Genomic DNA, 27,859 nt, shown 5'->3' with positions numbered 1-27,859 from the left:
TTTAACACCGGCGATCCCGCTATATATGCAGTGAGCACAATGCCTGCATGTCAGCGCTGCTACTCTCGTAAGACAAGATGTGACCGACGAACTCCAAACTGTACTTCGTGTGTCAAAACTGGCGCCTCATGCCGATACCCCGATAAACGCCGAGATCGTCAGCGTCAGCAGGAGTATCTCAATTCAGTTGAATTGCGCCTTCAAGAATTGGAGCGAGAAAAACAACAAGCAAATCAGCAGTCGCCTTCCGATGTTGGTCCTGGCGATGTTCTGCAAGACGATGTTAATTCTGTTCATCCTGGTGAAGGTCTCCCCGAATCAGTGAAGCGGAATCAATCAGGCCATCAAGTCTTGCATTCTACAGCGATATCCATGGATAAGATACAGCGCACACCATGTGAAGAAACTCGATATCTTGGATCTAGCAATGGGGTAGGTTTTGTGGATGTTGTTGAACGCATTGTCGAGACCTCTGCTACGGGCGGGCTATTCGATCGACTCGTAAATAGCCGTGCTACATCCGAAAAGCGATCATTACCTGTTGTCACTGCCGCACGGCTTGTCGATAGGGAGTTGGCTATGCCTTTGGTTGATTCTTACTTCGAGCACTGGCATGTGACATTTCCACTACTTTATCGACCCGGTTTCATGAGTATGATGAAGGAAATTTACAACAGTCCCGATGTATACCATCAAAGCCCCACGAAAGCATTGGCTTTTGATATGGTGTTGGCTTTGGGATCTGTCTCCTCCAAAAAGGCATCACCTTTTGGTGATACCGAGTCTCATTTTGCCAGAGCTTTGTCGCGGCTAGACGACATTTCCAAACTTCGAGATATTCGATTTTTGCAGGCACTTCTCCTCTATTGCAAATATGGAATTCATGCCAGTCTTCGTGATACGTCTAGAGATATGTGGGAGATACTAGGCAAGGCAACTCGAATATGCGTGGAGCTTGGGCTGCATAATGACGTCGCGACTCTTCCGAAGAGGTGCGAAGTTCATCTCACAGGCCAAATACCTGCTTCTTTGCTGTTGGAAATGCAAAGACGCTGTTTTTGGTGCTATTATAATTTGGAAAGGTGGGTTTCTGCGATATCAGTCAAATATCATTGCTAATAGTAGCAGAATTGTGACCGTCTCTCTTGGCAGACCACTTGCACTTTACGACGATGATATCCACGTACCTTTACCGTCAGAGCTAGATGATGCGTCGCTCGATAAACTGGACGCATCGCTAGAATCCAAACGGAAGACCTCTCCTTTTCTACATCATATTAGATTACGCATGATCCAAGCCAAAATCCACCAGTCCATGTACACGAGCCGATCCACACAATCATTATCCCTGCGTGAGAGACAGCTGATTCGAAGGGATCTTTACAATCAACTCCAATCTTGGAAAGATGACCTAGAGCTCCTTGCCTTACCGACAGGAGATGCCACATCCAACCTTCCCTCTGCATTCTTTCATGTCAACTGGTATCATGCTTTATACCACAGCGGCTGTTTGATGCTATTCCGCCCATCGGCCACATTCCCGGCCATGCAAGGACTGGACGAAGATGAAGACATTGACGACGCTCTACTCATTCTGTGGAATTCATCTCGTCAGGTGCTGGCTAATTACCTCGAGCTTTTGCGCGCTCGTCACTTGAATTACTCATGGTCCTGCCTATACATGATCTTCATGGCTGGTCTGGCAAATGTGTACTGTGTGGGTTGCTGTGCACAGAGGAAACGACGAGGTATTGCGGCGTTCGTGCCGTCATACTGGGATGCTATTTCTGATTCTCGTGATTGCTCGAATTTATTGACTGCTTTCTGTGAGAGATGGAATGATGCGCGCTCTTCATGTGATATTTTTAACATACTCAGCATGAGTGCGTTGAAGGGACTAGCTGCTGTGAGTTTCCTGCAGAGTCACGAAAATTTGAATTCTCCACAAGAGGGAATAGTGGAGCGGAATCTGTCCCCGCGATTGCCAGAGGCTACGACGACTGAAAACAAACATGGTGCGACTGTCAATGCCCATCAAGTAACAGACAGTCTTTACTTCCCAGACACAAACGGAGGTCTCGACGAATATCCATTCAACTCTCTCAATGAGTTTGATCCGATCGTGGATTTCCAACAGGTTTTCCAGGAAATGCAGAATTCAATACATAGGAGCAACTTTGTGGAGACACATGAAGTCTTGAGAGGGTTCTCACAGGATTGGTTTTGATCATTCTATATTGTCACGGATTGATGCCAGTGGATGCTGTCTGACATCGGCTAATAATAAATGACAATACTCTTCAAATTTGGACTGGAAATCCTATATAACCCCATTCTTTCGAAGATTAGAGATAGTAGTAGTGGACACGCCAAGCTCCTGTAGTACATTATCCGTGTGCTCTCCTAGAGCCGGTGGAGCACGTCTGATTGAAGTCTTAGACTCGCTGAATTTGACTGGCATACCTGTTTGAAAGACTGAATTAGTAATTGATTCGCGTGAGAACTGAAGAAGTCGTTTGGAACTTACCAAGAACTTGTATCTTCCCCGATACGGCTGAATCTTGCTCGACGGTCTCAATCATATTCCTGGCAATAGCTTGGGGGTGCGAAAACACTTTCTCCATATTATTGATCGGACCGTAAGGTAATCCACTGCCCTCAAACTTATCTTCCCAGTACGCGGTCGTGTTGGAAGCGAATTCTTCATCTAGGATGCGCTTTAAGTCCTTTCGATGTTCAATTCTCAATTTATTGTTCACGAACCGAGGATCTTGGGCCAAATCGGCGTTCCCCAGCCGGTCGCACAAGACATGAAACTGTCTATCATTAACTGCACCAACAACAATATACGCATCTTTCGTCGTGAATGCCTCATAGGGTACAATTGTCGGATGCCCCGTGCCCCATCGCTGTGCTTCCTGGGCGAGATTTAACCAGGCCATGCCCACGTTTGCCAAAATGGAGATTGTAGTCTCAAACAGTGATGTATCAATCTTCTGACCGAGACCGGTTTTCTCCCGAGCAAGCAGTGCGGATGCAATTGCACCATGGAGATAAAGACCTGTGCACATGTCTATGATACCGACCCCTGGCTTGGTGGGTGGACCGTCTCCTTCGCCTGTGACGTGAAGCAGTCCGCCTTCGGCAGCGCCTATGACATCGTATCCTGCACGTTGAGAATAAGGGCCATCGGCACCGTAGCCTGCGATGACTCAGTCTTTCTGTAAATTGTGACAAGGGCAGGGTATTGAGCAGTACGTACCGGAAATACTTGCTAAGATGAGAGAGGGATTGGCCTTCTTCAAGACTTCATATCCGAGACCTAGACTTTCGAGCTTGCCTGGTACAAAGTTCTCAACACTAAAAAATCGGAGAGGAAGGTTAGAGAAATGTGTTATTTTTCAAAGTGCCAGAGTCCTCAACACTCACACGACATCAGCGTTCTTTGCTAGCTGAAGAACCACAGCTCTCCCTTGCTCATGCTTCAGGTTGAGGGAAATCGAGCGTTTATTCCGATTTATTGTATTAAAGTAAAGAGATGTATCTTTGGCATTTGGCTTCCAGATAACCTCCTCTCCTGCCTCGCGCCAGAGACGAGTGTCATCCTAGTGGAAAAATTAATTATGGTCTTCTAGAGGCCGGATTGTTCTCGGAAGGGGGGATGGGATAAACTCACACCACCCTTGGGATGCTCAACTTTGATCACATCTGCTCCATAGTCGGCTAGGATTTGAGTGCAGAATGGGCCCTGTGATACGTTAGAGCCGGTTTCTGGCAAGATATGTGCAAACTAACTGCTAGAACGCGCGACAAATCGAGAATTTTGACGCCTGCTAAGGGTCCCGCCTGGCTATGAGAAGGCTGGGCGTGAATTCGGCGTATATGGAAGAAATATGTAGATCGAGGGAACAGCGACGTAGAGGATCGTGGTGTAAACGTGCGAATGAAAAACTGCATTTTGGCGATCCCAAATAGAACCGCAGGTCAAACAACAGTGTAGTCGATCGCTAAGCATCCAAATTTGGAGAGACTATATGAATCGAGTGTAGTTATATGGAAGCCGAGGGCCCAGAGATATGGCGAATGGAAAAGTCCGTCTAATGTGGTGAAATCCCCCGGATGGTCAAACAGTTGTGAGGAGATCCAAAATTATAACAAAGTGACAACCAAAGTGAAACGCCGAGGCTGGCAGACATCAATTCCCCGCAAATGGTCTTTCTAAGAACATTTGAATCACCACTGAGCTCACAATTAGTGGGGCACACTTGTTCTGTATGTACAACGTGGTCCGGACCTCGGGCGCGACATGCGATCGACAGGCGGGGTTTTCGGCCTTTTTCCCCGACGATTTGAGAGTATATTGATCAACTCGAATAGCCGCCAAGGATCCTCCCTATATTTGAGGTCCCGCAAGAAAACTAAATCTGGAGCCCTGGAGATTTGTGAAAGCAAAGAAAATGTCAAATCCGGCGCGCAGACTGATCGTGCGTTCACATTGTCTATCCTCCTAGCTACCATGCGGGGAGTAGCTGACCCACTCAACTAGACTCAATCGTGGAGTAGACGACCTCAGTTGCAACATGGCTTCTTTGGGAAACCTCAAAGGTTAACGCGACTCCTTCATGCCCGCGCAAAAGAATACCTGCAAGCACACGATCCCGACCTTACAGATTCTCAAAGGACTGTCCGCGAAGCCGTCGCCAAAATCTGCGCTAATTACCCCGATGAGTATTGGCTGAGGCAAGAAGAAAAGAAAGAATTTCCCGTCGAACTCCATAGAAAGCTTGCCGATGATGGTTGGCTTGGAATCTGTATCCCTCCCGAGTTTGGGGGGTCGGGCTTAGGTATCTCTGAAGCTGCAATTATGATGCAGACTTTGTCGGAGTCTGGAGGAGGAATGACCGCTGCTTCTTCTGTACACATGAATATCTTTGGCCTGGAACCGGTGGTCAAATTTGGGACAGAAGAACAGAAACGTCGCTGGCTTGAACCTTTAGTTCAAGGTCGGGAGAGGGCATGTTTCGGCGTCACCGAGCCTAATACCGGACTCGATACCTTGAAACTACAGTCTACGGCTCGAAGAGATGGAAATGATTATGTCTTGTCGGGCCAGAAGATATGGATTTCCACGGCACAGAATGCGCACAAGATTTTGATCCTTGTTCGCACAACCCCTCTTGATCAAGTCAGTAAACCATCACAGGGTCTGTCACTATTCTATACCGATCTTGATCCATCCGTGGTGGAAATTACCGAGATCCCCAAAATGGGCCGCGCGGCTGTCGATACAAACTCGCTTTTCTTCGATAATTGGCGCGTTCCAGCGACTGATATGGTCGGCCAAGAAAACGAGGGATTCAAAATGATCTTACATGGGATGAATGCCGAGCGCATTCTGATCGCGGCCGAAGCTCTTGGCCTTGGATATGCTGCCATTCGACGAGCTGCCACCTATGCGGGCGAGAGACACGTATTTGGACGTGCGATTGGACAAAATCAGGCTATCCAACACCCATTGGCTGACAGCTGGATGAAGCTTGAAGCGGCTAGGTTGATGATATACCATGCCGCGCGGCTATACGATGAGGGGTATTCGTCCGGGGAATATGCCAACGCCGCGAAGTATTTGGGTGCCGAAGCAGCGTTCCAGGCTTGTGAGCGAGCGGTTATGGTGCATGGAGGAATGGGGTATGCGAAAGAATACCATGTGGAAAGGTATTTGCGTGAAGTGTTGATTCCTCGAATTGCCCCAGTCAGTCGGGAGATGATATGCAATTATATTGGGGAGAGAGTGCTCGGCCTACCAAAGTCGTACTAAATTGGCATCCAAACCCTGCAATTGAATCATGGTTTTTGATAAACGCAAATAGTATAACGTATTAGTTAGTTTTCTACCCCTCATAAATTAGGCCGGACTTGTTAACGAGCTTGTATCGTCTCGGCTATCTTAAGTACTGCCGGGTGTTCCATTCAACAAGCTAACGGGATATTAAATTCCCCAGACTATGGATGGAATATGTTCAAGGACCCCCTGAAAGAGTGGACTATCCATTAGCGCGTGGATAATTATTCCAGACACTAACGAATACGCTCGACCTTGCCAAGATCCAGCGGAGCGGGAATTGCGCATGTGGTGGTGATGCAAATATCTCCATTGTTCGTCACTCCTTCCGTCATCGCCACCCTCTATAGAAATTATTCCACAACCCGGACCATTAATTTTGCTCGACAAGCCAGGAACTAGTTGTTCTCCGCAGAACTCTCCGAGCCACGCTATTATCCCGGTAGCCGAGATATACGAAGCAAGATAACGAATGAGCTCCACCCTCCGCCCCACAGCTGACCCAATTTGGCAATGATTACGAGTCAAATGCAGACTCTGAGCGTGCCCTACAGTTCCTGGACACGTTCTCAATATTATTCAACCCTCTATATGAGTGTTTTGACCACCGAGTGTTTCAACATAATGTAGTGACAGGCATCGTCCTGGTCACTATTGGTCTTTTCTCCTCCAAGTGCAATGAACCTGGCGCCCGATGCCATCACCCGATCTCTTCCCCCCCCACTTCCCGCTCCAATCCCCGGTGGAAGTCGTGGCCATGAGGACTAAGATGGCCCTTGGCGTGGTGCATACGCAAGCCCTGATGATCGCAAAATAGTCCATCAAGCATTTTTAGTCTCCCCCAAAAGCGCCCCTCCCGCCGAACGTGGAAGTCATAGATACTTTCTACGTCTTTCGGTTAACACGGCTTGATTTTGTCGTTGATAATGCACCCAAAAGTATAGCTCTTTGTCGCGTCGCGGTAGCTCTCACAGGCATACCGAAATGATTCTCTCTCTTGCCTGCGTATGTCTTGCCGCGTTCGTTTGGGAGGTTCGCGGGGACTTTGTGTCGGTCAACTACCACAAGTACAACAATGGCGACTTCGGCCACCGTCCCCATCTCGAATTCCACTCAAGTAGGGAATATTCGCCCGTTCTGCAAGTCAACATATGGGACCAGGATGCTATATCTAAAGAAGGCTCCCATATATTTCTCCGACATGACGGTAATGAATCGTCGCCCCTCTCATCACCGCTCATCCTGGACGCCAACGACCTGAGTGCTGTATTTATGAATCGATCTTTTCAAAATGTCTTTGGTACGCGAGTACAGGAGAATTTCGGCAAGAAGTACTTGACGTTTTGGGAAGGAGATAAAGGCGATGGGATCGGAGACGGCTATGGTCTTGCGTATGACGACACCTATCGGCTGGTCTACAAAATATCGGCACAGAATATCAGGGTGCATAGCGACCTCCATGAGTTTGCATTCACGGGAAATGGAACAGCGTTAGTCACGGGAGTCAACAAGATACGCGTTCGAGGTGCAAACTATAAGGGATGGAATTTACCGTTTGAATTCGAAATTCTGGATGGCATTATCCAGGAAATTGACCTCGAGACAAACGAGGTACTTTTTGACTGGCGCGCTCTCGACCACGTCAACCCTTTGGACTCATACGAAGGAAGAGGTTTGGGCTGGGATGCCTATCACTTGAATAGCATCGAAAAGGTAAGACGATACCCAGCTACCGAGTCCCTTTTTATTAGCCGTGAAATAAATTCTGACGTGCTGCGGATATTTAGACTCAGGCTGGAAACTACCTTGTCTCGATGCGCCACATCCACTCTATCATCCTGATTGACGGAAAAACGGGCGAAATTATCTGGTCGTTAGGTGGCAACAAGAATGACTTTGTCGAGCTCCCTCCACTGAAAGGAGCTGAGTCCGCCCAACCCGCACTGTCAATGCGTTGGCAACACCATGCTCGCTTTGTCCCCGGAACCAATGAGACCCAGATGACCTTGTTCGATAACCACGTCAAGGAGACCTCACATGGCGAGTGCGACACTGACTGCTCCCGTGGCCTGCATATCGCTATCGACGACACAGTCTCGCCCCCAACTGTCCGGCTTCTACAGGAGTTCCAACACCCGTCCAAGCTGCAAGCCCAAAGTCAGGGTAGCGTCCAGGTTCTCGCACCTACTTTCAATGACCTTGGTAATGTGTTTGTTGGCTGGGGCCGGTGCCCGACTTTTACAGAGCACAATGCTACTGGTGAAACCGTCATGGACGTACAATTCTCGCCGTGGCATAGCCTCGACGTCCCTGATGCACTTGACAATTATCGCGCCTACAAGATGGACTGGTCAGCCACGCCTTGGTGGGATCCTGAAATTGCAGCAAGGAAGAATTGGAAGGGGGAGTTGGTTATCTACGTCAGCTGGAATGGCGCTACTGAGGTTGCCAGTTGGGCGATTCGAGGAGCGGCTGGAGATTTGCGGGTGAACAAAGGCGAAATCCTTGCCAAATCACGACGGACTGGCTTTGAGACGAAGTTGATGATTGGGGAGACGGTTTGGCGGTATCTATGGGCCGAAGCTATCGATCGCGATGGAAACGTGCTTCGGTCGAGTGAAGTTGTGGACTTAGATACTGCTGAGTTACCCGTTGCCTCGGATTTGTACGGAGAGTCTAACTCCGGGATCCCTGATTTAAATCAACCCGAGGCGCTATCAAGAACTGGCTTTATCTTGATCGCTACTGGATCGGGGGTTCTGTCCGTGGTGATGCTTGCAGGTGGTGTCATCCTGTGGCACCGTTATAAGAACTACAGCCGTCTGAGTCCTGGAGACTTTGTCTTGGATACAGATGAGGAATCTGAGGATGACAATGATCATGATGATAATAATGAACCAGGAAATGGTGAAGGTATTGCATTGGGCGAACCTGGAAGTGTATACTTCCAATCAAGGCAGGATAAAGCTAGCTATTCCCGTCTCCTGAGTGCAGTGGATGGATACTAATCAGTACGAAAACAATGTATATAGCATGAGTTGAATCTCAAAACCATTACGAACATCTAATCTGTGTCTCTTCTAAGTAATCGTGATTTACAGTCCTGAATTCTGTAGCTTCAAACAAAGTCTTCGTCATTATCAGATCCAATTTCCGCCTTGAAAAACGTCAAGGATCTTCTCATTGGAGAACACACTCGCCTGCTGCTCGTAGGTGCTTCCAACTGCAGAAAGTAGCACAACCTTCTTCGATGGCCCGTCATTATTCTTGTCCAATGAAACGAAGAAGAGAATTTGCTCAACTGGGTACTGCCTCCCGTTTACCAGATTGGTGATTATCGGATCCTCCAAGGAGACCGGTAGTCCATATGCTGCGATACACTTCGTGATTCTGGGGACGGCGACATGATCCGGGATTTCCAGGTGGCAGGTTAGTTCAGCCTCTTCAACCATACCTACAGCGACACATTCGCCATGCAGAACCGTTGGTACAGTAGGATTGGAGAGATTGAGGATGTGTTGATTGTTGATAAAGCTAAGATCTAACGAGAGGTTGGAGCGTCTAAATAATCATGATCAGGTAACTATCGAACAAGAACCTCCGGTGTAAGTATGGCCTAAATTGCATGACCGATAGAATGACCCCAATTCAACAAATTCCGCAGGTCACCCTCACGCTCATCGGCTGACACGATAGAGGCTTTCTATCGCGCTGCAGCGAAAATATGCGGCATGAGATCATCCTCAATACTCTTGAGTCAAGATTCACCTGGTTGGGGCACCCGATAAGCCGAATTCATGATTTTCTCAGTGTGCTCTTCCAGAGCGCATAATTCCTCCTCACTAGAAGTAGTAGGCACCTTGATCACCTCGACCATTCCATTCTTGAATTCTCTCAACGGGAGTATCTCCAAGAATTCCAAGTCGATATATATTTTCTTCGGCTGCCCGACTGCCCAGATGAGATTCTTGCTCAGAGGAGTATCGATCGCGGTCTTTCCATCGAAGAGTCGACTATAGCCAACCGAGTCGTGGAATCCCCGTATAGTTGGCAAGAGCGCACAGTATGAGAGCCTGAGGCAGCAAGGCCTGAACTTGAATTTCCTCGTATAGGCTAAATGAGTCACAGTGATTAAATCAGGGCTCCCCATTTCTTGAGCTTGATGTTGATGCAGTCGCACCCAGTGCAGTGAACGCTGGCATTTTGAAGATATCTTAATCCAATGGAGAGTCCTCTCAATATCCCAAGAGGCTCAGCCACCGTGAAGGTTTCGGTCATTCACAGGTAGTTCAGGTCCCCGCGTACACACAATTTGTCCAGTTCCACTGCAGAAGCCTGAGAACGGACAGCTTCAATTAGATCGAGCATGCACTGACTCTAAATCAAAGCACACGTATGCGACTTCCATGCAGTCATCTTCTCACACCAGACATACCGCAACATCAATATCTCGACCTTCCATCCTTCTCGTTTCTTATTGATCACTCTGGATCACAGCGGAAAATTCTGTTTGATCTCGGCCTCAGAAAAGATGCCTTAAGTCACCCTCCAGCTGTCCGAAACTTTCTTGCCGAGTCTGGCTGGGACTTGCAAGTAACAAAAGATATTCCGGAAATCCTGAAGGAAGGCCATCTATCCCAAGACGATATTGAGGCTGTAGTCTTCAGCCACCACCATTTCGACCATTTGGGTGATTTGAGTCAGTTTCCTCCAAGTACTGAAGTCGTTGTCGGCCCTGGCTTCAAAAACGCTTATTTGCCCGGGTGGCCTGTGGATCCCGAATCATCTTTGATTGACGAAGAGTGGAAAAATCATCAAATTCGGGAGATATCTTTCGATCATGGGCCAAAGAGCCTCTTGATTGGTGGATTTCCAGCTTTTGATTACTTTGGGGATGGAAGCTTCTTTCTACTTGATGCACCAGGGCATACAATCGGGCATCTAGCTGCTCTTGCACGGGTGTCTCAGGCAACAAACTCATCTACAGAAGGCCAGAGAGATAAATTTGTGCTCATTGGCGGGGATATTTGCCATTATCCGGGTACTTTTCGCCCCACAATACATTCACCTTTAGACCCTGAGGGCCAAGCTGCTTTGTGCGCCTGTCCAGCGTCTTTCTTCCTCGATATCCACCCCGAGAAGAGTTGCGAGAAGCCATACTACAAGATGCCAGCGCATTGTACAGTGGATAAAGATTCTGCTCAGCTTTCAATCCAGAAGCTTTGCGAATTCGACGCAAATGAAGATGTTCTAGTAATTATTGGCCACGACGCGTCTTTAATTGAAAAGATAGATTTCTTCCCCAAAACCATCAATGCGTGGGACCGAGAGTCAAAGGATAATATACAGTGGGCATTTTTGGAGGACTTTTTGCAAGGCAGCTATTGATAGCTAGCCTATCGGCCAAACAGGATTCGGTGCTTTGAAGAGTGTGATGTAGATAGCCACAGGTGAGGCTATTAACATTTTTTAATCGGACTAACCGTCCGGAGCTCGAAGCGTTCCTGCCTTATGAAGAGTTTGTCCAAGTACTGTAAGCAGTCTGATTGTAGTCTTCAGTTTTACACTTGTACTTAGTGCTAACCGCCCCGCTCTCAAGTCCGAGACACCCCACTTATTCGAAACACGTAGCGTCGGATGTGTCTTAGGGTGATACAATTTAGGCAATTGAACGTGCATTTACCTTCATTGAGACCCTGGTAGTTGGTGAAGAGGTTGAGTTAAAGGAGTGTGGGAGTCCAAGGGTTGCCAAATTTGTTCTCGGGATCCCTTTTATTGAAAATATGGCCTGTAGAGGTTGCCGAAAACTATACTTTAGTCTTCCGCCAACTATTTAGAAATGAAAAAAGGCTGCTTCGAAAAGATAAAATTACAATAGGGTCATCTTCAAGTTATACGCAAATTGAATAAGCTCAGGGTATTAGCCGTAACATTCTGCTTTTTAAGGCACTTTTACATGAATCATAGAGTCGCAGGTCCTTGGACCCCTAGTCATTTAATAAGAAACACCCCGGAACAATTTCTCCTTGGCTAAATGAAAGACTCTGAGCTGGTTCGATTTGTGAGAATATAAGCTCCAAGCGCCCCCAAAGCGTCGAGCGTTTTCCATCAGTTACTTACACCCTTCCATCCAACGTTCCCGTCGTTCTCACAGAATCTTCGTCATGCCTAGCCTTCGAAATCTCACTATTTCGTCCATTCTCGCAATTCTTGAGGTTGTTAACGCTCAAGAGACTGTCGGCTTTGGGCCTGCTTTCTCTCTCGGACCTGTGTCCTCTTCCTCCTGGATTCGGGAATCCGTCACAACTTTGGTGCTGCCAGATATTCCTTCTCCCAGCGCGGATCGTCTTGCTCTATGGGCGGGTATGGGCACAAGTGGAGGCGATTTAATTCAGGCACTGGCTGTTTCATTTGCAGACCCCAACGCGTGAGTTTCTCGTATGAGAGGGACTAAATTATTGCTTCTAATTCACTTCTAGAAACTGCGGCGCAGAGGTCGGACAATGGTGCACTTGGGCGAGTACTTTGAAGGGTATGTACAATGATCACCTCGTATGTAGGATGAAATGTTGACACAAATAGGCACACAACTTGGCGGCGAGCAGGTCCCGGCGAACCCAGGCGATGAATTGACGATGCACTGTAAGATTACTCTCCCTAGAATCTTATCCCCGCCATTCCTTCCTCATACTAAATACGATCGCAGATAAGTACAATGATAGCACTGGAAACTACGACCAATCAGTTGCGATCAATGGGTCAATTGTCTCCACTCTCTCGACTGGTATGCTCACAACTGTCGCGTACCTTCGTGTAATCGATTAGCTGACTAACATAACGTTCATTAGATGATGGCGTTGCCCAAGGTTGGGGCACTGCCGTTGAGTGCCAAGATGACGCTTGCAAGAGCTCGGTACCAGCTCATCGTAAGTTCTCCCATGTCAACTCGACCGAGGTATCACTGATCCAACAATTGTGTAATATAGGGTACTTGTCAACAAAGATCATTTTGGACACCGCTGATGCATCTTTTGGGAACACTCTCGTTCTCACTGAAGCTAGCTCTAGTGGCTTGACGACCACAGATGGTGGCAAGACTTGGGCCGTGTCCACGATCAACATCAATGCCCACACTTTTACTGACTAAGTGTTGTTAGTATCTTATAGCTACCATGCTCTCCTGAATATATGTGCCTTTACCTTTTCCCCTTATCGGTTGAGAAGATTTATTGAATGCAACAGGCGGGATGTCCTTGTATCAAGTAGTAATGAATAGCGATTTTCCAGAAAAAAAAGGTCGACAACCAGGATTTGGAGGTGTTAACCCGTCTATTACTAACTGGCTGTACGGGTGGATCGCTTAATAAATTTCTAATATTTTAGCAATCCCCACCGATCCTAACGTAGTTTTCTTTCCCCGTAGTATTTCCTTAGCATAGACTAGTATCTCGTGGACGGTTATTAGGTAGCGACGGATAAGATAGTTATTAATATAAGTATTTTACTAATTTTAACGCTAACTACGGGAATGACAAAAAGCCAGGGTTGGACCCCATCGCGAGTGATGCCGTCGGCGATGACGTTCATGCCAGCACAGATAATATTTGACTGGTCGAGTTGGCGAGCCCGAAGCGTGGGAGTGAAGAAATCGTTGCCCACATCGCAGTTGCCGTTGTTCGAACCGGATAGCAGCGCCTGCAAGTGCGCTGCCTCTGCTGAGTCCAGCTTAATAGCCACATCCCCCACACTTGCACCATTGCCAGAACTTGCCATGGTCGTGATGATGAGCGGGGATCTTAAGGTGAGGCCTGTCAGTCTGGTCACTATGGCAGAGAAAGAGGAGTATTTGCCTGCTTACCCGGTGGCCACGGCCTGCTCTGGGGGCTGAGTTACGGTCATCGGGGATGCATTATCATCGGTGACGACAATGATAGCAGTGGCAGTTTCCAGATCAAAAGACTCCTCAATTTGCGCCGGGGGAATATTTATCGGCACCGGGACCACATGGTCTCCATGGTAAATGATCGGCCATACTAAGCCAGCTACTAAGATAGCGATAGCTCCTAGAACAGGCACCTCTCGTCTTTCTAGCTCGTGTTTCTTAAGGTCGCGGGATTGAAGGACGCGATTGGCGCCCTCAAGAACGTTCATAACTGCTTGATAGCAGCTCGTGTCAACCGCATTTGTGCAGCTACTATCCATGGTAGACTTCAAACTAGCCTGCATGTCTGGAGACAGAAAAATTAAGACACCGTTTTCATCTGGGTCACCCACTGCAGTTACTTCAATCGCAGACCCTAAAGGACGGGTGTTGGGACCTGGAGAGGCATTAGATACCATGCTGGGCCAAGTTTGCACATATGAGATTCAGCTGGCAACTGGGTACCTGATACGCACTCCGCTTGTGGTATATTGGCTTAGATCGCCTATAACAAAATAATCATCTTCACAGTTTACAACGTGTGGTTGAGTGAGAATAGAGTATAGGAGGACAAGAAAGTGCCATTGCATCTGAAAGTCACTTTCCCAAAGGAAAAGTGAGTGACTTCGAGAGTCCTGGGATATACCAAAACAACCTTGAGTACCTCCGTTGACTATAAATTCCCTGAAATCGCGTAGGTGGTTATCCCGGATCTAGAAATATTCCTTTTTATCCGTTCCCCTGTTGTGTTGATGGGAACGCGGATCATAGGCGAATCTTCGTTGGCTCGTTAGTTCCGGCAACTTGCTAGATCCAAAGAAGCGTATGGAAACATCAGATCAAGAATGGATTGGGGCCGGAGACGGCGTGAGAATACTTTCTAAATGACAGTGGGGCTGAGACACATGTGAAAATGTTGGCGTTGCGGGTGCATACTCCGTACCCAGTCTATCCGAGCTGTTCGATAAATCAATCCGTGGATGACCAAGGAAATTAGTCTGATCGGAGCAGTAGAACTGGGCTTCTCACCTTCAAACTACCTGGCCCCATATATTTAGTTCAAGCTAGTCAAAGCCACGGGTAGTTCCGTCCAAAGACTCTATACTAAAATAATGTATAGGAATGCATGGAGTAGAGTTTCCGAAGGGTGGGGCGATCATAAGCATCAATTGGCTCGGGCGGAGCGTTATTCTCGACCAAATTCCAAGGGTCCACTTATACTAACAGACCAGCCGTTCTCCAATTCCATATCTGTGCCCTTCGGTCCTACTACCTCCGGCACCCCCACATCGCTTCTCCATATACAGATCTCGTTTGGCGACTACCACACGTTTTGATAATTTGCGGAACCTCACCAGCGCTACCCCAAGCTCAATCCAGTCTCTTTACAATCTTCACATTCAAAGAATCCATATCGCCGGCACCATGACACTCAAAGACCCCTTTGTCGATGCCTTTCTTGATGCTTGTTACGAGGGTGACCTATCAAAGACCCAGGAAGCCATCGCCAGCGGGCGACTAACTTCCGAAGAGCTCGACGAGGGGCTCGCTGAGGCCACTGCAATGGTGCATACTGACCTCGTGCCGGTGCTCTTCGACGCTGGCGCTAGCGTGTCTACTAAATCAGTGGCCGCTCTCCGTGGGGACAGTAGCCGACAACACCCGACCATTGTTCGCCTGTTCTTCGATCATGGCCTTGATCCTAACGCAACCGATTCTAGTGGCGACCCTATTCTTGCGTACGTATTAGCTATTTTACTGTATATCTGAATCGAGGTCTGACCCTGAATAGCTTTATGGAAGATCCCGAATGCGCTCGTGAATTCCTCTCACGGGGCGCTGATTCTAACCGCGTCGACTCCCGGGGGGCACCTACCTTCCTTGCTGCTATTTATTGCCTTCGAGAAGATGACACCGCTCTACTTGATCTGTGTCTCGAATATGGGGCCTGGTTGAAATCGGAACACCTCTTTTATGCCGTGGGTCGGCGCGTGGCTGGATCACAGTTCAAGACTTCCTTCCTTCTTGGAAAGGGCCTCGATCCGAATGCATCCCACCCTAGATGGGGCACTATCCTGCATTGCGCTATCCGTAATGCCCAGACGAGCGCTATCAAAGTACTACTAGATGCGGGAGCAGATCCCACAGCACGATCACAAGGCACAAATTTCCATGGCCAAACCCCCTCAGAGGCGGCCGAGTGGCTGCAAAATCCCGACACTAAGTCGGCTATCCTGACCCTCCTCCGTTCTGCAATCTCTGGAAAAGACCGCGATGCAAGCTCTTAAATAAATAAATACCTGTCATAATAGTTTTATATTTAAACGGGTAGATATTAGGATGGTACACGACGCTCCGTTGTATCAGTCATCAGATCGACTATCCTCTGTACCAGTCTCGCAAATATTATTTAACTACGTAGAAGAGCCTAATTCCGAAGACACAAAAAATGTGCTCAAGAAGCTTGAGGATCTAAAAGATGTCCTTGCAGTACTCGAAGACGTACTACAAAGCCATGATGACCTGCGAACAGAAACAGCAGCAACAAGGACAGCTAAGCAGAATATTGTGGACTGCAAAAGTGGTCTGGAACAATTAAAGGGGATCATGGACAGGTGCAACGCGACGCCAGGCGAGCAGAAGCGGGACTATCTCAAGAGAGCATTGTACCCTTTTCGGCGTGGCACGATCAGATCGATTCTTGAGCACGTGGAGAATCTGCAATCAAACTTAGACACATCGATGCATGTTTTACAATTGTACGTTTTACCTTCTTATAACCACTTTACAGAGTTTAGCTTCTAAGAAGTGTCCAGAACCGTCGTCTCGCATAATTCAGAGAGGACAGAACTATTGTCTATCACTGCAGAGCAGACTTTAAATGAGTCGACAAGAATTCATAGTCACGTCAAGAGCATCGACCATGCCCAGCAGGATAACAGTTGTAGAATTTCTGGCATTGACCAACACCTAACAGATATGGTATGGCTTCCATGATCGCGTGATATATATGTCTGTGCTGAATGGAGCAATCTAGTATTCCTACCTGATCCGACAAAACGGACCAATGCTCGAGTCCACTGCACTGGAGTCGTTATATGATAACCATGAGACCCTCAACGGCAGTTCGGCGCGTTTTCATACTGAGGTGATACCGATTAGTCAACGAGAGCGAAAAAAATGTTCTTGTTCGTCATTACGCGCCTCTTCTATGGAAAAAAAAAGGACCTTTCGCATCGCTTTGGTGCTCTTTCCATACTTTCGGATGCCCACTTTATTTTCAGGAAGAGACATTTATTTTTGGAAGGAAATTGGTTTTATGCAACAGATTCCTTACCGCTTCGGTTAATTTTTCTCTAAAAAGCGTCAGGGGGGCGGGAGGATGCACAATTTGCCCGTCCATAATCTTCAGTCCAATCGTCGATGAGTTTGAATCGCCTGCCTTTGAGCTTGTACGGGAAGCGCCTCGGAAACTGAGGAAATGCACGTCACAAGAATTCATCAGAACCTTGGTGAGCCAACTACGATCAGTGTACGAGGAAGGAAAAGCTTCACCTAGGGATCTTGGGTATTACCTAGGAGGCACCGTTCTCAATGTGAGTAGGGAAGCTTGGAATAGGATGAAACAAGGACATAGTTCTGACAACCGCATTAGGAAGTATTAAGATGGATTCGACATGTCCCTGAGTCGAGGACGGAAGATTACCGTGGTCTCATCAAGAATCTTGTTGAATTTGGTGTCCTGTTAAATGAGCAAACTTATAGTGGATCTATATTGGACATTCTCCTTATTGAAGGGAGTAGTGGCTTTAACGCTCGGTCGAAAAGCTTTCAAGACCAGATGGTGTTTATGTTCTCCGACCTCGTGGCTTACGGTGCAGAATTAACACGAGACGTTAACAAAAGCTTCGGTGTCCGCAAAGGGTGGGGATGTAACCGTGGAAACTTCGTTGAGGTCGATTGCTCTAGCAATTGCATCTACGCCGTCGCGAGGCGAAATATACATGAAGGTATGTCCACATTCTCGGGTGGAATTCGGGTGGAATTCCATTTCTCGCTCCCAAAAGTAATTCAAAAGGAATAGAGCAAACATTAATGAATTCCAAAAAATCTAGAAATTTACTCGTCCGATTTAGAGAGATGTAAAGAGATCAGCCTGGTCACCTGACTTCCTACGTAGGCCAAAAAGACCACTATATCGGCGATCAGCGGATATGACCCAGGGACCAATACATATAGTATCGCACTGTATTCTTGTTATATCGTAACAAGAGATCCATCATGCTGAGATCAGAAAGACATCTCCATGAAATAATTTCAATGTCAACAGCCAGGGACGCCCATGAAGAGAATACTTATCTTGCGAAGCTGTTCATTGGATGGCCCTCAGGTCTCCACATGATCTTGAATGCTGGCTGCCGTCTGAATACAACGGAGCTTTTACACTACGCCATCGAATCCCGCCGCCGTGAATCAACTTCGTTGCTATTGAATCATAGCAATTCAGCAATAGATTTGAGCCACGTTCAGGCCGCATACGAAAGTGGGAATTCTGCCATTTTCGAGTTGGTCGTGCGTGCTTTGGCTGAGAGAAGAAGGGATTTTCAGACATTGTCCGAGCGAATTGACCGGTTCACATACGGGACCAACTAAATCTACCAACCCATGGTGTGCTTTAACTTTCCCCAGATTTATAAGCTCTGTTTATAACACCTAGATTATTGGAATAAACTGCGGTTTCACGGCCAAACTTGCCTTTATGTTGACCTTTGGGTTGAAGCCAGAGTTAAAACGGTCATTCATTATTCACCGCCCTCATTTCCCTCCTCAATTGCCGCCATAGCGATTGATTTTCGCTGGACCAGTCTTTTTGTTCACCACCTACCATTCTCTTCCATTGACCGTCGTCTCGGGTGTGATCGAATGCACTGTCTCCTCACTTATAGCCGGTCGTCGCTAAATGTCACAAAAGCTGTGTTCGTGCTATCTATCCTTAATGCTGCATCGAAGCTCGCCCCCTTAGTTTAGGAGGTTAGGGAGAGGCAATGCTCTATATGATAGATAGCGCGCGCTGCCTCTAAACCCACAAACCTGCACCCCTACTTTGTCTATTTATGATGCTAAAGCGTATATTTCCACGTAAAGCGAAAAGAACAGGTTTAGTCGCTAGTTAATACCCGGCCTAGCTAGCTAATGTGTCTAGGATCGTGAGCCAAATGGGCTGTAGGCTACGGCTATATATAGTGAGGAATATAAGATTTATATCGAAAGACTAGTATCCCGTACGGACAGTCGTCAAAATACCTAGAGCCCGTATAGCTACATAGCTATAGTGGCCGCTAGTTAACAGATTGAAGGCCCTGCTAGAGATAGAGCTATAGACGTAAGTCTAAAGTAGGCCTACGTCTATAGCCGTCAGGCCGTGGTCCTAAGACCAGTGTTCTGGGTCACAGGGCCCGAAACCTAAGCCCTCCCACTATAGCTTCTCAACCACGGATACATATCTCCAGACTCAAGGCCTACCTAGATGCAGATCAATAGGTATCAAAACCGGTTGAATTGGTATAGGCTAGTATGCATATGGACGAATGAGAACTATCGGAATCATACAGACAAGGTTGATTGATTGAAGAAAGGAAAGGACTCGAACGAATGGAAAAGGGGCAGGTTGAGCTGGGCGGTGTAACCGGGTATTCGAGTGACCATACCGATGTCGAAAGGTTACCCGCATATTACATACAAACACATACAAAATCTGGGAAGGAGATGGACCAATCCGAGGTCACTGTAATGAAACTCTCCACTGTTCCACGACAATAGGTCTATTACATAACTGGCCTTATAGCTCTCGATAGATATCTAGTATGACTATGGATAGTGAGCCACACGGGCTAGAATACGTTTTCCTAAATCTACTGGAGGCCCTCGGTTTGGAGGTTGATGTGCGGAGGGGTCTTGCTACAGCGAATAAGATATCACTGCGGTCGTCGTGTCTCGCGTAAGACCCACTTTAGTAGGCAATAAAGACCAGGACCAATAGGGTCTTCCTCATTAGGAGCGGGGACCGAGCCACTGAATTTAGCTCCACAGCGAGTTATGCCTAGTAACTTTTAGGCCAATTCTTGCTGGTTCGACGTTTTCTCTGCCTGAGGCAATTATAGTTGATCCAACCTCTTTCCCCAACCGTTTTTGCCTTCCATGTCCGGAAACGGAGACGTTCTCTCAAACCCTGATCGCATGACATGCTAGGCCTAATAAGCAAAGCTAGATAAGTGAGATTTGTTTCGTGTTCTCCACCATCGCTTATCACTATGTGGCGGCTTCAGGTCCTATTGGGCATCAGGCGTTCCTAGCTAACCACTTGCAGCTCTAGACTAACCCTCAGACGATTCTTCAAGATTACTAATAACGACGATCCCTATCAACCCCGGATGGTTATCAACCCATGGCAATATGCCCCCATTTCACTCCCCGGGATTTAATCCGCCATGCTCTCATTGGATTCAATGATAAGGTACTTCAGCCATATATCAGACCGGTCGGAGCGGCTTAAAAAAAGGGTGAAGATGCGGGGGTAGATTATCCTATTCTGCCACCCCACTCGCGGAATCGGTGCCAAAATCGAAGACTGCTTATGTAGCTGGTGTTCAGAATAGCCTATTAGACTTTCAGTCAGATCCCACAGCTATTAGAAACACTCAATAGTCTTTTCCAACCTAAATTGGTCTGCAAAGGCGCGATAGCTTGGCTGCAGCATGATACAGAAGTACATCAGGAGCGGAATTGTTTTCCGGCTTCTTATGATGGTTGTTTATTGGCAGCCACGCCAAGGATCCAGATGCGACACGTAGACTAGATTACCCATTCCAAGATAGATTAGACGATTTTCCGTGTTCTGCGAACCCGACAGTTTGGATACAAACCTAGACCCCGCTACCCGTGCGGGATTTGTCAACAAGCGAGCATTATTTAAGAAGGGATAGACGACAGCATTGTCTTGCAATAAATGCCACCATTATTCTGCTCCGTCTCATCAACACAGAATGTCGTCCCCTCCCCACGAACCGCCCGCGGCACAGTCGGAACTATCCGAGCTCACACCGCCGGCCAATGAAGAGGTTTTTGTTAACACGCCCGGTGTAATTACAGTTGATGATTTTAGCTCCGTAAGTAGACGCGAGGGTTTGGCCAGTTGCGAAAGTGGACCTAAAGTTTTGGTACCTGGAAGGATAGCAACGGTGAATTCGACGATGACCTGTCCGATCTTACATCTCTTTCGTCAAGCGTACTCCAGTTCGAGTATGAAAATGGTCGCCGGTACTGCAGTAACCGATCAGTAAGTATTCTTGTGTTAGCCTAGCCGATGCCCGTAGTATGAAGCTTCAAGGACTAACTAACCGGTTCCTTACGATTAGGGAAGTTATATGTACGTTCCTATTTCTCCCTAGGGACTCTGAACTGTGAAAACTGACCAAGCTAGGATGCCAAATGACGAAGAAGAGCAGGATCGAATGGATCTGGTAAGGCACTCTCCCTAATGACCTTTGATGTGCAATCACTGACTCTTCATTCAGACACACCATATGTCCGTGAGACATTACAATCTAAAAAAACAAGTGTAGCTAACCCGGGCGATGTAGATGGCTGATGCTACTACGAGGCGAGCTCTATAATGCCCCTATCAAATCGTCACCACAGAACATTCTTGACCTCGGAACCGGAACAGGAATTTGGGCCATGGACATTGCTGAGTAAATGATATTATTTAACCTCATATCTTCCTTCACCAGAAATACTAACATTTAATGACAGGAAATTCCCTAGCGCTCACATTATAGGAAACGACATCAGTCCCATCCAGCCTAGTTGGGTGGCACCGAATATCGAATTCATCGTGGAGGATTTTGAAAGCGAATGGCAGTATGAAAAAAACTATTTTGATTTCATCCATGCAAGATGTCTAGCGGGGTATGTTTCCATGGCTAGTCTTTTATCCTAGCAGAAGTGACGCTCTGACACACTAACTAGATGCGTAGCCAACTGGCCTGAGTTTATCCGCCGGATCTATGATCACGTCAAACCTGGTGGCTACTTTGAGTCGCACGAGAGTGCTGTATGGGCCAGAAGCGACGATGGCTCCCTCAAGCAAGATTGCGCGATCATGGAATGGCAGCAGGCTGTCAATTATGCAAGCGATAAGATCGGTCGGGAGCTAAATATCTATCATAAGCTGAAAGACTGGATGGTTGCAGCCGGCTTTGAGGATGTCAAGTTATCAGTCTACGTGCTGCCATTCTCGCCCTGGCCAAAGGATCCTTATCTCAAGGCCCTAGGCAAGTACCAGGCAGTGCAGTTACAGCAAGCGATTGATTCATATTCCCTACGACTATACACGCAGGTGCTTGGCTGGGGCGAAGATGCGGCGAAGATTCATAACGCTGTGGTTAAGCAGGAACTGCGGAATAAGAGATTACATGCATATGTTCAAACGTATGCCTTCCCTACTCTTTTCGATAACCTGAACACTTTTGCTAACTAGGAGTAGAGTCGCCGTCTATGGGAGGAAGCCACTACCAGGCTAAGTAGTGACGTGCTCAGGGCTTTTGTGAAGGGATTCCTTGTGAGACCATCGCCCTAATACGATTATAAAATTCAATGGCTGCAAATCAAAATTCTTCCCTTGATGGGTAATACTCACAAATCGCCACGATCTAACCAGCAAGCTTCGTAATGTGTACAACCTTGATACTAGGTTATATATTACCGTACATAACATGGTATTTGAAAATTGATCATCTCAGGCCTCTTCCAAAATGAGGGCCAAGATATGCATTTGATGCTCGTTCTTCGTGTAATGCCATCGAAAACCTAATGCAGTCAGTTAGCGTACTCGACACATTTCCATATTTTATACGAACATGCCAAATACATTACTTCTAGTACTAAAGTAATCCTTATGAAACTAGATTTTGCATCTAAGTATAGGCTTCTGAGGGTGAGTATTTATATAGAAATGCTATTTCTCAAAATTCAGTCTTTCCAGGACGCTATGTACGTGAGAGATATCGCACGTCAGCTTGTCTATCTTACTTCAAAGTGTTGCACCAAAAAAATACGCTTCTATAACTAGCCTAGTATCCAACAAATAGTATTTCATTTTACCCATCCTTTTGCCCTCATTCAGATTCACTTTAACCGAAATTACACCTTTAATTAGCCCCTTTTCGTATGTGTCTATTATTAGAGTCTCATGTTTCGGACGTTCTGCTTTGTTACCGTACAAACCTGGAACAAATATCTAAATACGGAGTTAGCCATATCAGGATTAGCATGTCATTTGATCAGGGGTTGAAAGGGCGTCTCTGTGTTTCCTAACATGGAAGGCGATAGCGGTCGGTACTTTACGTACAGGACAGACCGGACGACTATCGTTCAGGCAACGGGCGGCACTATACCTAATCGACGATGAGGGGATCAAAATAGGGGACTCTAGAAGAAATAGCAAAACCCATTAGTCTACTCGCCGCTACCCTTCCCCCACCTCGAAGCCCTTAAACCCCGCTGCTCTACTCAAAACACCTACCCTACCCTGTGTCCCTCGAGAAAAACACTTTATCTTGACCCTATTTTCTACTATCGAAGCGCGAACTCGGTTATTTTAAGGATAAGTGCTTAATAGCGTTAGTCCGCTCGAAGTATCCTATATAGGCTTCTACTATAAACCGAATGTACCTTTTAGCGATATAGCCTACTACTTTACTTATTAAGTATTCATACGTCTAGGAAGCCTATAGACCTCAGTGAAGGAAACTGAGCGACTGCGAAGAAGTCATCTAGCTAATTCTTGGTGTAGAATATGAGCAGGAGGCATTGAATAAGTCCAACGAATAGCCTCCGCAAAGAGGTGAAGAGAAACTGGGCTGTTGCGAGGCGGAAGGAGAGACAACACAAGACGTAAGTGGAATTGTTCCACTGGAAGACAAGGAGATGCTGGCTATCTTCGACAATAGGTACTATTAGGAAGGTGTCCTTAATGCCATCCTTGATAATAGCGCAACCTCGGCGAGATTGTGTGATATGGTCGTAGATCTCGTCGGTTACCATGCTGACCAGAAGTCCGGAATTAAGATTCCGGTAAAAATAACGCCTAAAAAGCGTGAAGAGTGGCCATTTTCAGTGCTAATTTTACCGTTACCCAGCGTTCTGGTGTAGGACTGGTAACTCATAAATGAAGTTTAAGGTTGACAATAACTGATGACACTTCACCATTGCTTAACGGTCCCGTCCGACCCCCATTTTGGCCGACTCCTCTCCTACTGCTGCATTTACTAGATTTAACGAAGAGAGAAGGGCGAATTCAACCCACGCAAGTACCGGAGGTATCAGAGCATAGTGATAAAATTACCATACTAGCTAGAAACAATGATAGGAGTGTCAAATTGGGAATTTGGGGTGTGGTATTAGCAACTCTCAAAGAGGAGTTCTACCAACCACCTAATCTAGCATGATACCAAGGCCCCATCAGCAGTCCCCTACGGCAGCAACAAATACTAACTACATCCCCAATTACATTAATGGCACACCAAGCATCTCCACAATACTCGACGCTTAGATTTGCTTCTGAGCGTAGTACGTCAATGTGACGGGGCCCAACAGACCAACTTCCTGTGCCTCTAGGGATCCATAGATAGCAGGCCACGTCTTCCGTAGCTTGTTCCACAGTGTAGTGGCAACTGTAATCTCAATATCTGCGGCTTGTTAGTAGGTAAATCACCCTTCAGTCCAAGATAAACATACCATTGAGACCATTCTTCACATATGAAGTAACTTCCAGCGGTGTCGAAGATAGGAAGTCCACCCCATCGACTTGTATATTGTTGATTTTCAAGCCCCAACTACCTTCCACATCGCCGAAGTTGACGAAAACCGCGAGATTCTCTCCAGAGCTCTGAGATGACTGGTCTAGGGATAGATCGACGGTCGTACTGTAAGTCCCAATGCCACTCGCACTCTCCAATCCAGTGATGTTGGTCCAAGACTTAAGGGAATTCAACTTGATACTCGGCAAAATGGTCTTCGAAGTCAAGGAGGAGTTCAATCCAGTCTCGTTGGTGCTCAGAGGGGACCAATCCTCGACTGATAGCGTCCAAGAAGTCGGAGAGATTGGAGCCGGCACATCATCGAATTTGACGCTGACCGTTTTTCCATTTGACAATTTCGCAGTATGAGTTCCATTTTTGCTAGATCTCAGGAAAATATTTCCCGAATCAACAAAGACCTCGGCATCAGTAGCGGTAACATGTTTGATGAGATTAGAGACGCCATATGTGTTTCTTTTGCCGAGGTAAACTGCCTGCGCAGCATTCTCGCCCAAGGTCAGGTTGACTTTGGTGTACCCACCAGCTACGTCGAACGCAGCGATAGGGGTAATCTCCCCGGTCCAAAAGTTCAACATAAGTGGATAACCCTCCCCTTCCAGGGAGATAGTCTCGGTAATGGCAGAAGAGCTGTAGACGAAGTAGATGGTCTCAGAGTCGCTGATGCGACGTTTGGTCGTGATGGTAGAAACGTTGGATGATACAGAGTACTGAACGGAGGGACCGATACCAAGGGCCTTGAGAGCCACTGGGGCATCGGATTGGGATGAGACTTGTTTTGTCGTTTTCAAAGCCATGATTGACTTGAATGTCTCCTCAATTTGAGCCTTCACTGTCGTACAGTCATTACAGAAAGACTGTGGTTGATAGGGAGCGTCCCCAACAATCACGACAGGAAGACCTGACTTGGCGTATGAGAGAATCTGCCTCGCGCTATCAAGGTTCAGGGTAGTGATGTTGTTAATCAACAGGGCTTTGTACTGAGGGCCATCAGGGAGAAGACGCTTATTCTTGACAGTGGCAGAGTGCTCTGCCAGTAGTTCTGGGGTTGGGAACTATAATTGGTCAGCGAAAACTTCACGCATAACGCCCTGGGTCTTAAATAGTCTCACCTGATAAGAATAGCCAGCATCATTCAATCCAGTATCCTTCCATGTTGCCGTAACGCCCCAATCGGTATTCAAAACGGCCAGATCCACCGCTGGAGAGCCCGTTTGCAGGATGTTGTGAGCGTGGGCCATATAGATACTCGCGTTCGGCGCGAAGAGCCATTGAGGCTGACGAGGACCCCACGCATCTGCGAACCCATTACTCGACAAGCCGAGAGGGGTGAAAGGCGCAAAGCCTGGCCACACACTGGAGGGAGAGTCACGATATGGGAAACCATGGATAACTGCGTGGCTGACACCGAGAGAATAATCAAGATTCGCCGTCCCGAGAAGAAAGTTCCAGGTGACACCATATGCCTTGCCCATGTAAGCACCCAGCTCGTTGGAAAGGATTTTGGTGTGACCAGCAACATCTCGACCAGTAGCCAAAACACGAAAGGCATCGTTGTCCCCCTCAAAGCCCAGGGACTCGCCCTCGGGGATATCAACAGCTGAAGCTGCCCGCGCAGAGTCAATCGTGGCTGTGTAGGGCTGCAGGCGGAATTTCAGGCCGAGTCCATTAGCGAACTTCTTCAATCCCTGGACCCGGTAGTCGATGTAGAGATCCGTGACAGTGGAGTAGAAGTCGTACTCAATTCTGCTGGCAACTTCATCGTTACCAGTGAATGTGGTGGTATCTTTGAGTATATAAAGCAGGTATGATGTCAGATCGTAACCTCGTCGCTTCTTGAATTCTGCCATGAAGTTGAGTGTCCAGTACTGCTTGTACTTGAGTTCGAGTGAATCTTCAAAAATGGAGCCTCCCTGACTCTTCATGATTTGGCGTAATTCATCGCTCAAGATATGTTTGTTCCAATAATTCACAGACGCATCCACGCCAGCGCTGGAGAAATGGTCGACAATGTAAGCTGGAAACGGATATGTCACTTTTGGTCCATCCGGATTTCCGTCGTACATGTTCTGTATCTGCCCAGTCCCTCTGCCGTATACGGCAACGACCATGTACTTTCCATCCTTGGGCGCAGTCCAGGATAACTGGCTGTTATGATAGTACTTTGTCAAATCCACGACTGTCGACGGCTCAAATGAAACTACGGTGTCATTCGCCGATGTTGCATTGGTTCTAGCAGCCAGAATAGCAACCAATTTTGCGGTTGCGTTGACCGAGGGATTGCCAGTCTCTTGACCAGATGGGTTGGCCACGGGCAGAGGAAGGGATCCTGAATAAGACTTCCCCGCAGCAATCAAGGCTTGCCCATGAACTAGCTCCTTGGAGGTCTCGAGAGAATCAGGGGTGAACCCCGGGACTCCGGTTGGCCAGTGGGGACCAAGAGTCATGTCCACGTAAACGCCCAGTCTATCCCCGGTTAGCTTGTGAAACCCTCTTATCACACCTGAGTGCAAGTACTTACTTCTGGGCTGACTTATAGGCAGCAAGGACACCAGCATTCCATCGATCTCTTGCCCATCCATAGACTTTTGGATCCATCGAGACCTTGATGCTATCCTCAACATCACCAATTTCACCACCACCAAATCCTGCAGAAGCGATAGATTGTATTTCGCTCTCCACAACATCAGGCTCAATCCAGCCGCCCGGCCACCACCAGCGGAAGCGAGGTGCATCGTAAGTAGATGGGATGGGAAGTTGACCAAGGCCAACACCCCGGCTCATAAGTTCATGCTGGCCGAATGGCGTCGCATGGGCCGCTGCTGGAATCTGGAGCAGATTTACCAGAACGAGCCATTTGGCTGCACTCATTGCTGCAGAACGGAGTAATAGAAATTGGAGTTGAGAACGCGAAAGACCTTTGCACGATTGCTTGACCTCATAATCTGAGGGACGGAGAAGCTGCAATTATAGTCCTCTCCAAATTAGCCTTTGCTTGCACTGTCATAGTGTCGGGAAATATTTTGTGAAGCTAAACAATTAATCATTTAAGCATCGGTCTATCACTACCCCGAGAGGTTAATTCCTCTTGTTTAACCCTATTCAAAAGTTATCTCATCTTAACAGGAGACATGATACGCTCTAGCTCCCGGCATAGCATACTAGGAAGAGCCATATTGAGGGTTTTCCGAACCACGGGAAGAGATACCTCGGGGCAAT

General features: G+C 47.3%; 11 protein-coding genes across 11 annotated transcripts; 7 read left to right on the top strand and 4 right to left on the bottom strand.

Annotated features, from left to right (window-relative positions):
- Nucleotides 1-39: 39 nt before the first annotated feature.
- On the top strand, nt 40-2,227 carry N7496_000139 (Zn(II)2Cys6 transcription factor; the record flags this gene model as incomplete). The annotated part of the gene is made up of 2 exons (XM_056693070.1): nt 40-992; nt 1,123-2,227. 2 exons carry the CDS (start codon nt 40-42, stop codon nt 2,225-2,227), a joined length of 2,058 nt encoding a protein of 685 aa, XP_056559799.1.
- Nucleotides 2,228-2,320: 93 nt separating this feature from the next.
- Nucleotides 2,321-3,957, bottom strand: N7496_000138 (CaiB/BaiF CoA transferase family protein; the record flags this gene model as incomplete). Its single annotated transcript, XM_056693069.1, has 6 exons — nt 2,321-2,463; nt 2,528-3,202; nt 3,263-3,360; nt 3,430-3,605; nt 3,677-3,748; nt 3,796-3,957. The coding sequence occupies 6 exons, from the start codon at nt 3,955-3,957 to the stop codon at nt 2,321-2,323; spliced, it is 1,326 nt and encodes a 441-aa protein (XP_056559798.1).
- A 500-nt stretch (nt 3,958-4,457) lies between these two features.
- Nucleotides 4,458-5,818, top strand: N7496_000137 (acyl-CoA dehydrogenase family protein; the record flags this gene model as incomplete). The annotated part of the gene is made up of 2 exons (XM_056693068.1): nt 4,458-4,484; nt 4,547-5,818. The coding sequence occupies 2 exons, from the start codon at nt 4,458-4,460 to the stop codon at nt 5,816-5,818; spliced, it is 1,299 nt and encodes a 432-aa protein (XP_056559797.1).
- Nucleotides 5,819-6,826: 1,008 nt separating this feature from the next.
- On the top strand, nt 6,827-8,850 carry N7496_000136 (arylsulfotransferase; the record flags this gene model as incomplete). Its single annotated transcript, XM_056693067.1, has 2 exons — nt 6,827-7,555; nt 7,630-8,850. 2 exons carry the CDS (start codon nt 6,827-6,829, stop codon nt 8,848-8,850), a joined length of 1,950 nt encoding a protein of 649 aa, XP_056559796.1.
- A 132-nt stretch (nt 8,851-8,982) lies between these two features.
- N7496_000135 (uncharacterized protein) lies at nt 8,983-10,044 on the bottom strand (the record flags this gene model as incomplete). Its single annotated transcript, XM_056693066.1, has 3 exons — nt 8,983-9,383; nt 9,611-9,955; nt 10,023-10,044. The coding sequence occupies 3 exons, from the start codon at nt 10,042-10,044 to the stop codon at nt 8,983-8,985; spliced, it is 768 nt and encodes a 255-aa protein (XP_056559795.1).
- A 193-nt stretch (nt 10,045-10,237) lies between these two features.
- N7496_000134 (MBL fold metallo-hydrolase) lies at nt 10,238-11,230 on the top strand (the record flags this gene model as incomplete). Its single annotated transcript, XM_056693065.1, has 1 exon — nt 10,238-11,230. The coding sequence occupies one exon, from the start codon at nt 10,238-10,240 to the stop codon at nt 11,228-11,230; it is 993 nt and encodes a 330-aa protein (XP_056559794.1).
- A 776-nt stretch (nt 11,231-12,006) lies between these two features.
- N7496_000133 (uncharacterized protein) lies at nt 12,007-12,989 on the top strand (the record flags this gene model as incomplete). The annotated part of the gene is made up of 6 exons (XM_056693064.1): nt 12,007-12,269; nt 12,322-12,374; nt 12,425-12,484; nt 12,549-12,626; nt 12,691-12,768; nt 12,829-12,989. The coding sequence occupies 6 exons, from the start codon at nt 12,007-12,009 to the stop codon at nt 12,987-12,989; spliced, it is 693 nt and encodes a 230-aa protein (XP_056559793.1).
- A 314-nt stretch (nt 12,990-13,303) lies between these two features.
- Nucleotides 13,304-14,182, bottom strand: N7496_000132 (uncharacterized protein; the record flags this gene model as incomplete). Its single annotated transcript, XM_056693063.1, has 2 exons — nt 13,304-13,637; nt 13,701-14,182. The coding sequence occupies 2 exons, from the start codon at nt 14,180-14,182 to the stop codon at nt 13,304-13,306; spliced, it is 816 nt and encodes a 271-aa protein (XP_056559792.1).
- A 1,006-nt stretch (nt 14,183-15,188) lies between these two features.
- N7496_000131 (ankyrin repeat domain-containing protein) lies at nt 15,189-16,051 on the top strand (the record flags this gene model as incomplete). The annotated part of the gene is made up of 2 exons (XM_056693062.1): nt 15,189-15,502; nt 15,556-16,051. The coding sequence occupies 2 exons, from the start codon at nt 15,189-15,191 to the stop codon at nt 16,049-16,051; spliced, it is 810 nt and encodes a 269-aa protein (XP_056559791.1).
- A 4,755-nt stretch (nt 16,052-20,806) lies between these two features.
- N7496_000130 (class I SAM-dependent methyltransferase) lies at nt 20,807-22,302 on the top strand (the record flags this gene model as incomplete). The annotated part of the gene is made up of 8 exons (XM_056693061.1): nt 20,807-20,929; nt 20,992-21,099; nt 21,179-21,189; nt 21,244-21,283; nt 21,338-21,348; nt 21,404-21,514; nt 21,576-21,731; nt 21,792-22,302. The coding sequence occupies 8 exons, from the start codon at nt 20,807-20,809 to the stop codon at nt 22,300-22,302; spliced, it is 1,071 nt and encodes a 356-aa protein (XP_056559790.1).
- Nucleotides 22,303-24,371: 2,069 nt separating this feature from the next.
- N7496_000129 (uncharacterized protein) lies at nt 24,372-27,511 on the bottom strand (the record flags this gene model as incomplete). The annotated part of the gene is made up of 4 exons (XM_056693060.1): nt 24,372-24,511; nt 24,561-25,695; nt 25,753-27,106; nt 27,162-27,511. The coding sequence occupies 4 exons, from the start codon at nt 27,509-27,511 to the stop codon at nt 24,372-24,374; spliced, it is 2,979 nt and encodes a 992-aa protein (XP_056559789.1).
- Between the last annotated feature and the right edge of the window lie 348 nt (nt 27,512-27,859).

This window comes from Penicillium cataractarum (genome assembly GCF_028827025.1).
Source record: "Penicillium cataractarum strain IBT 29864 chromosome Unknown utg000001l, whole genome shotgun sequence".
Lineage (NCBI taxonomy): Eukaryota > Fungi > Ascomycota > Eurotiomycetes > Eurotiales > Aspergillaceae > Penicillium > Penicillium cataractarum.
This window is presented reverse-complemented; position numbering and strand designations above follow the sequence as displayed.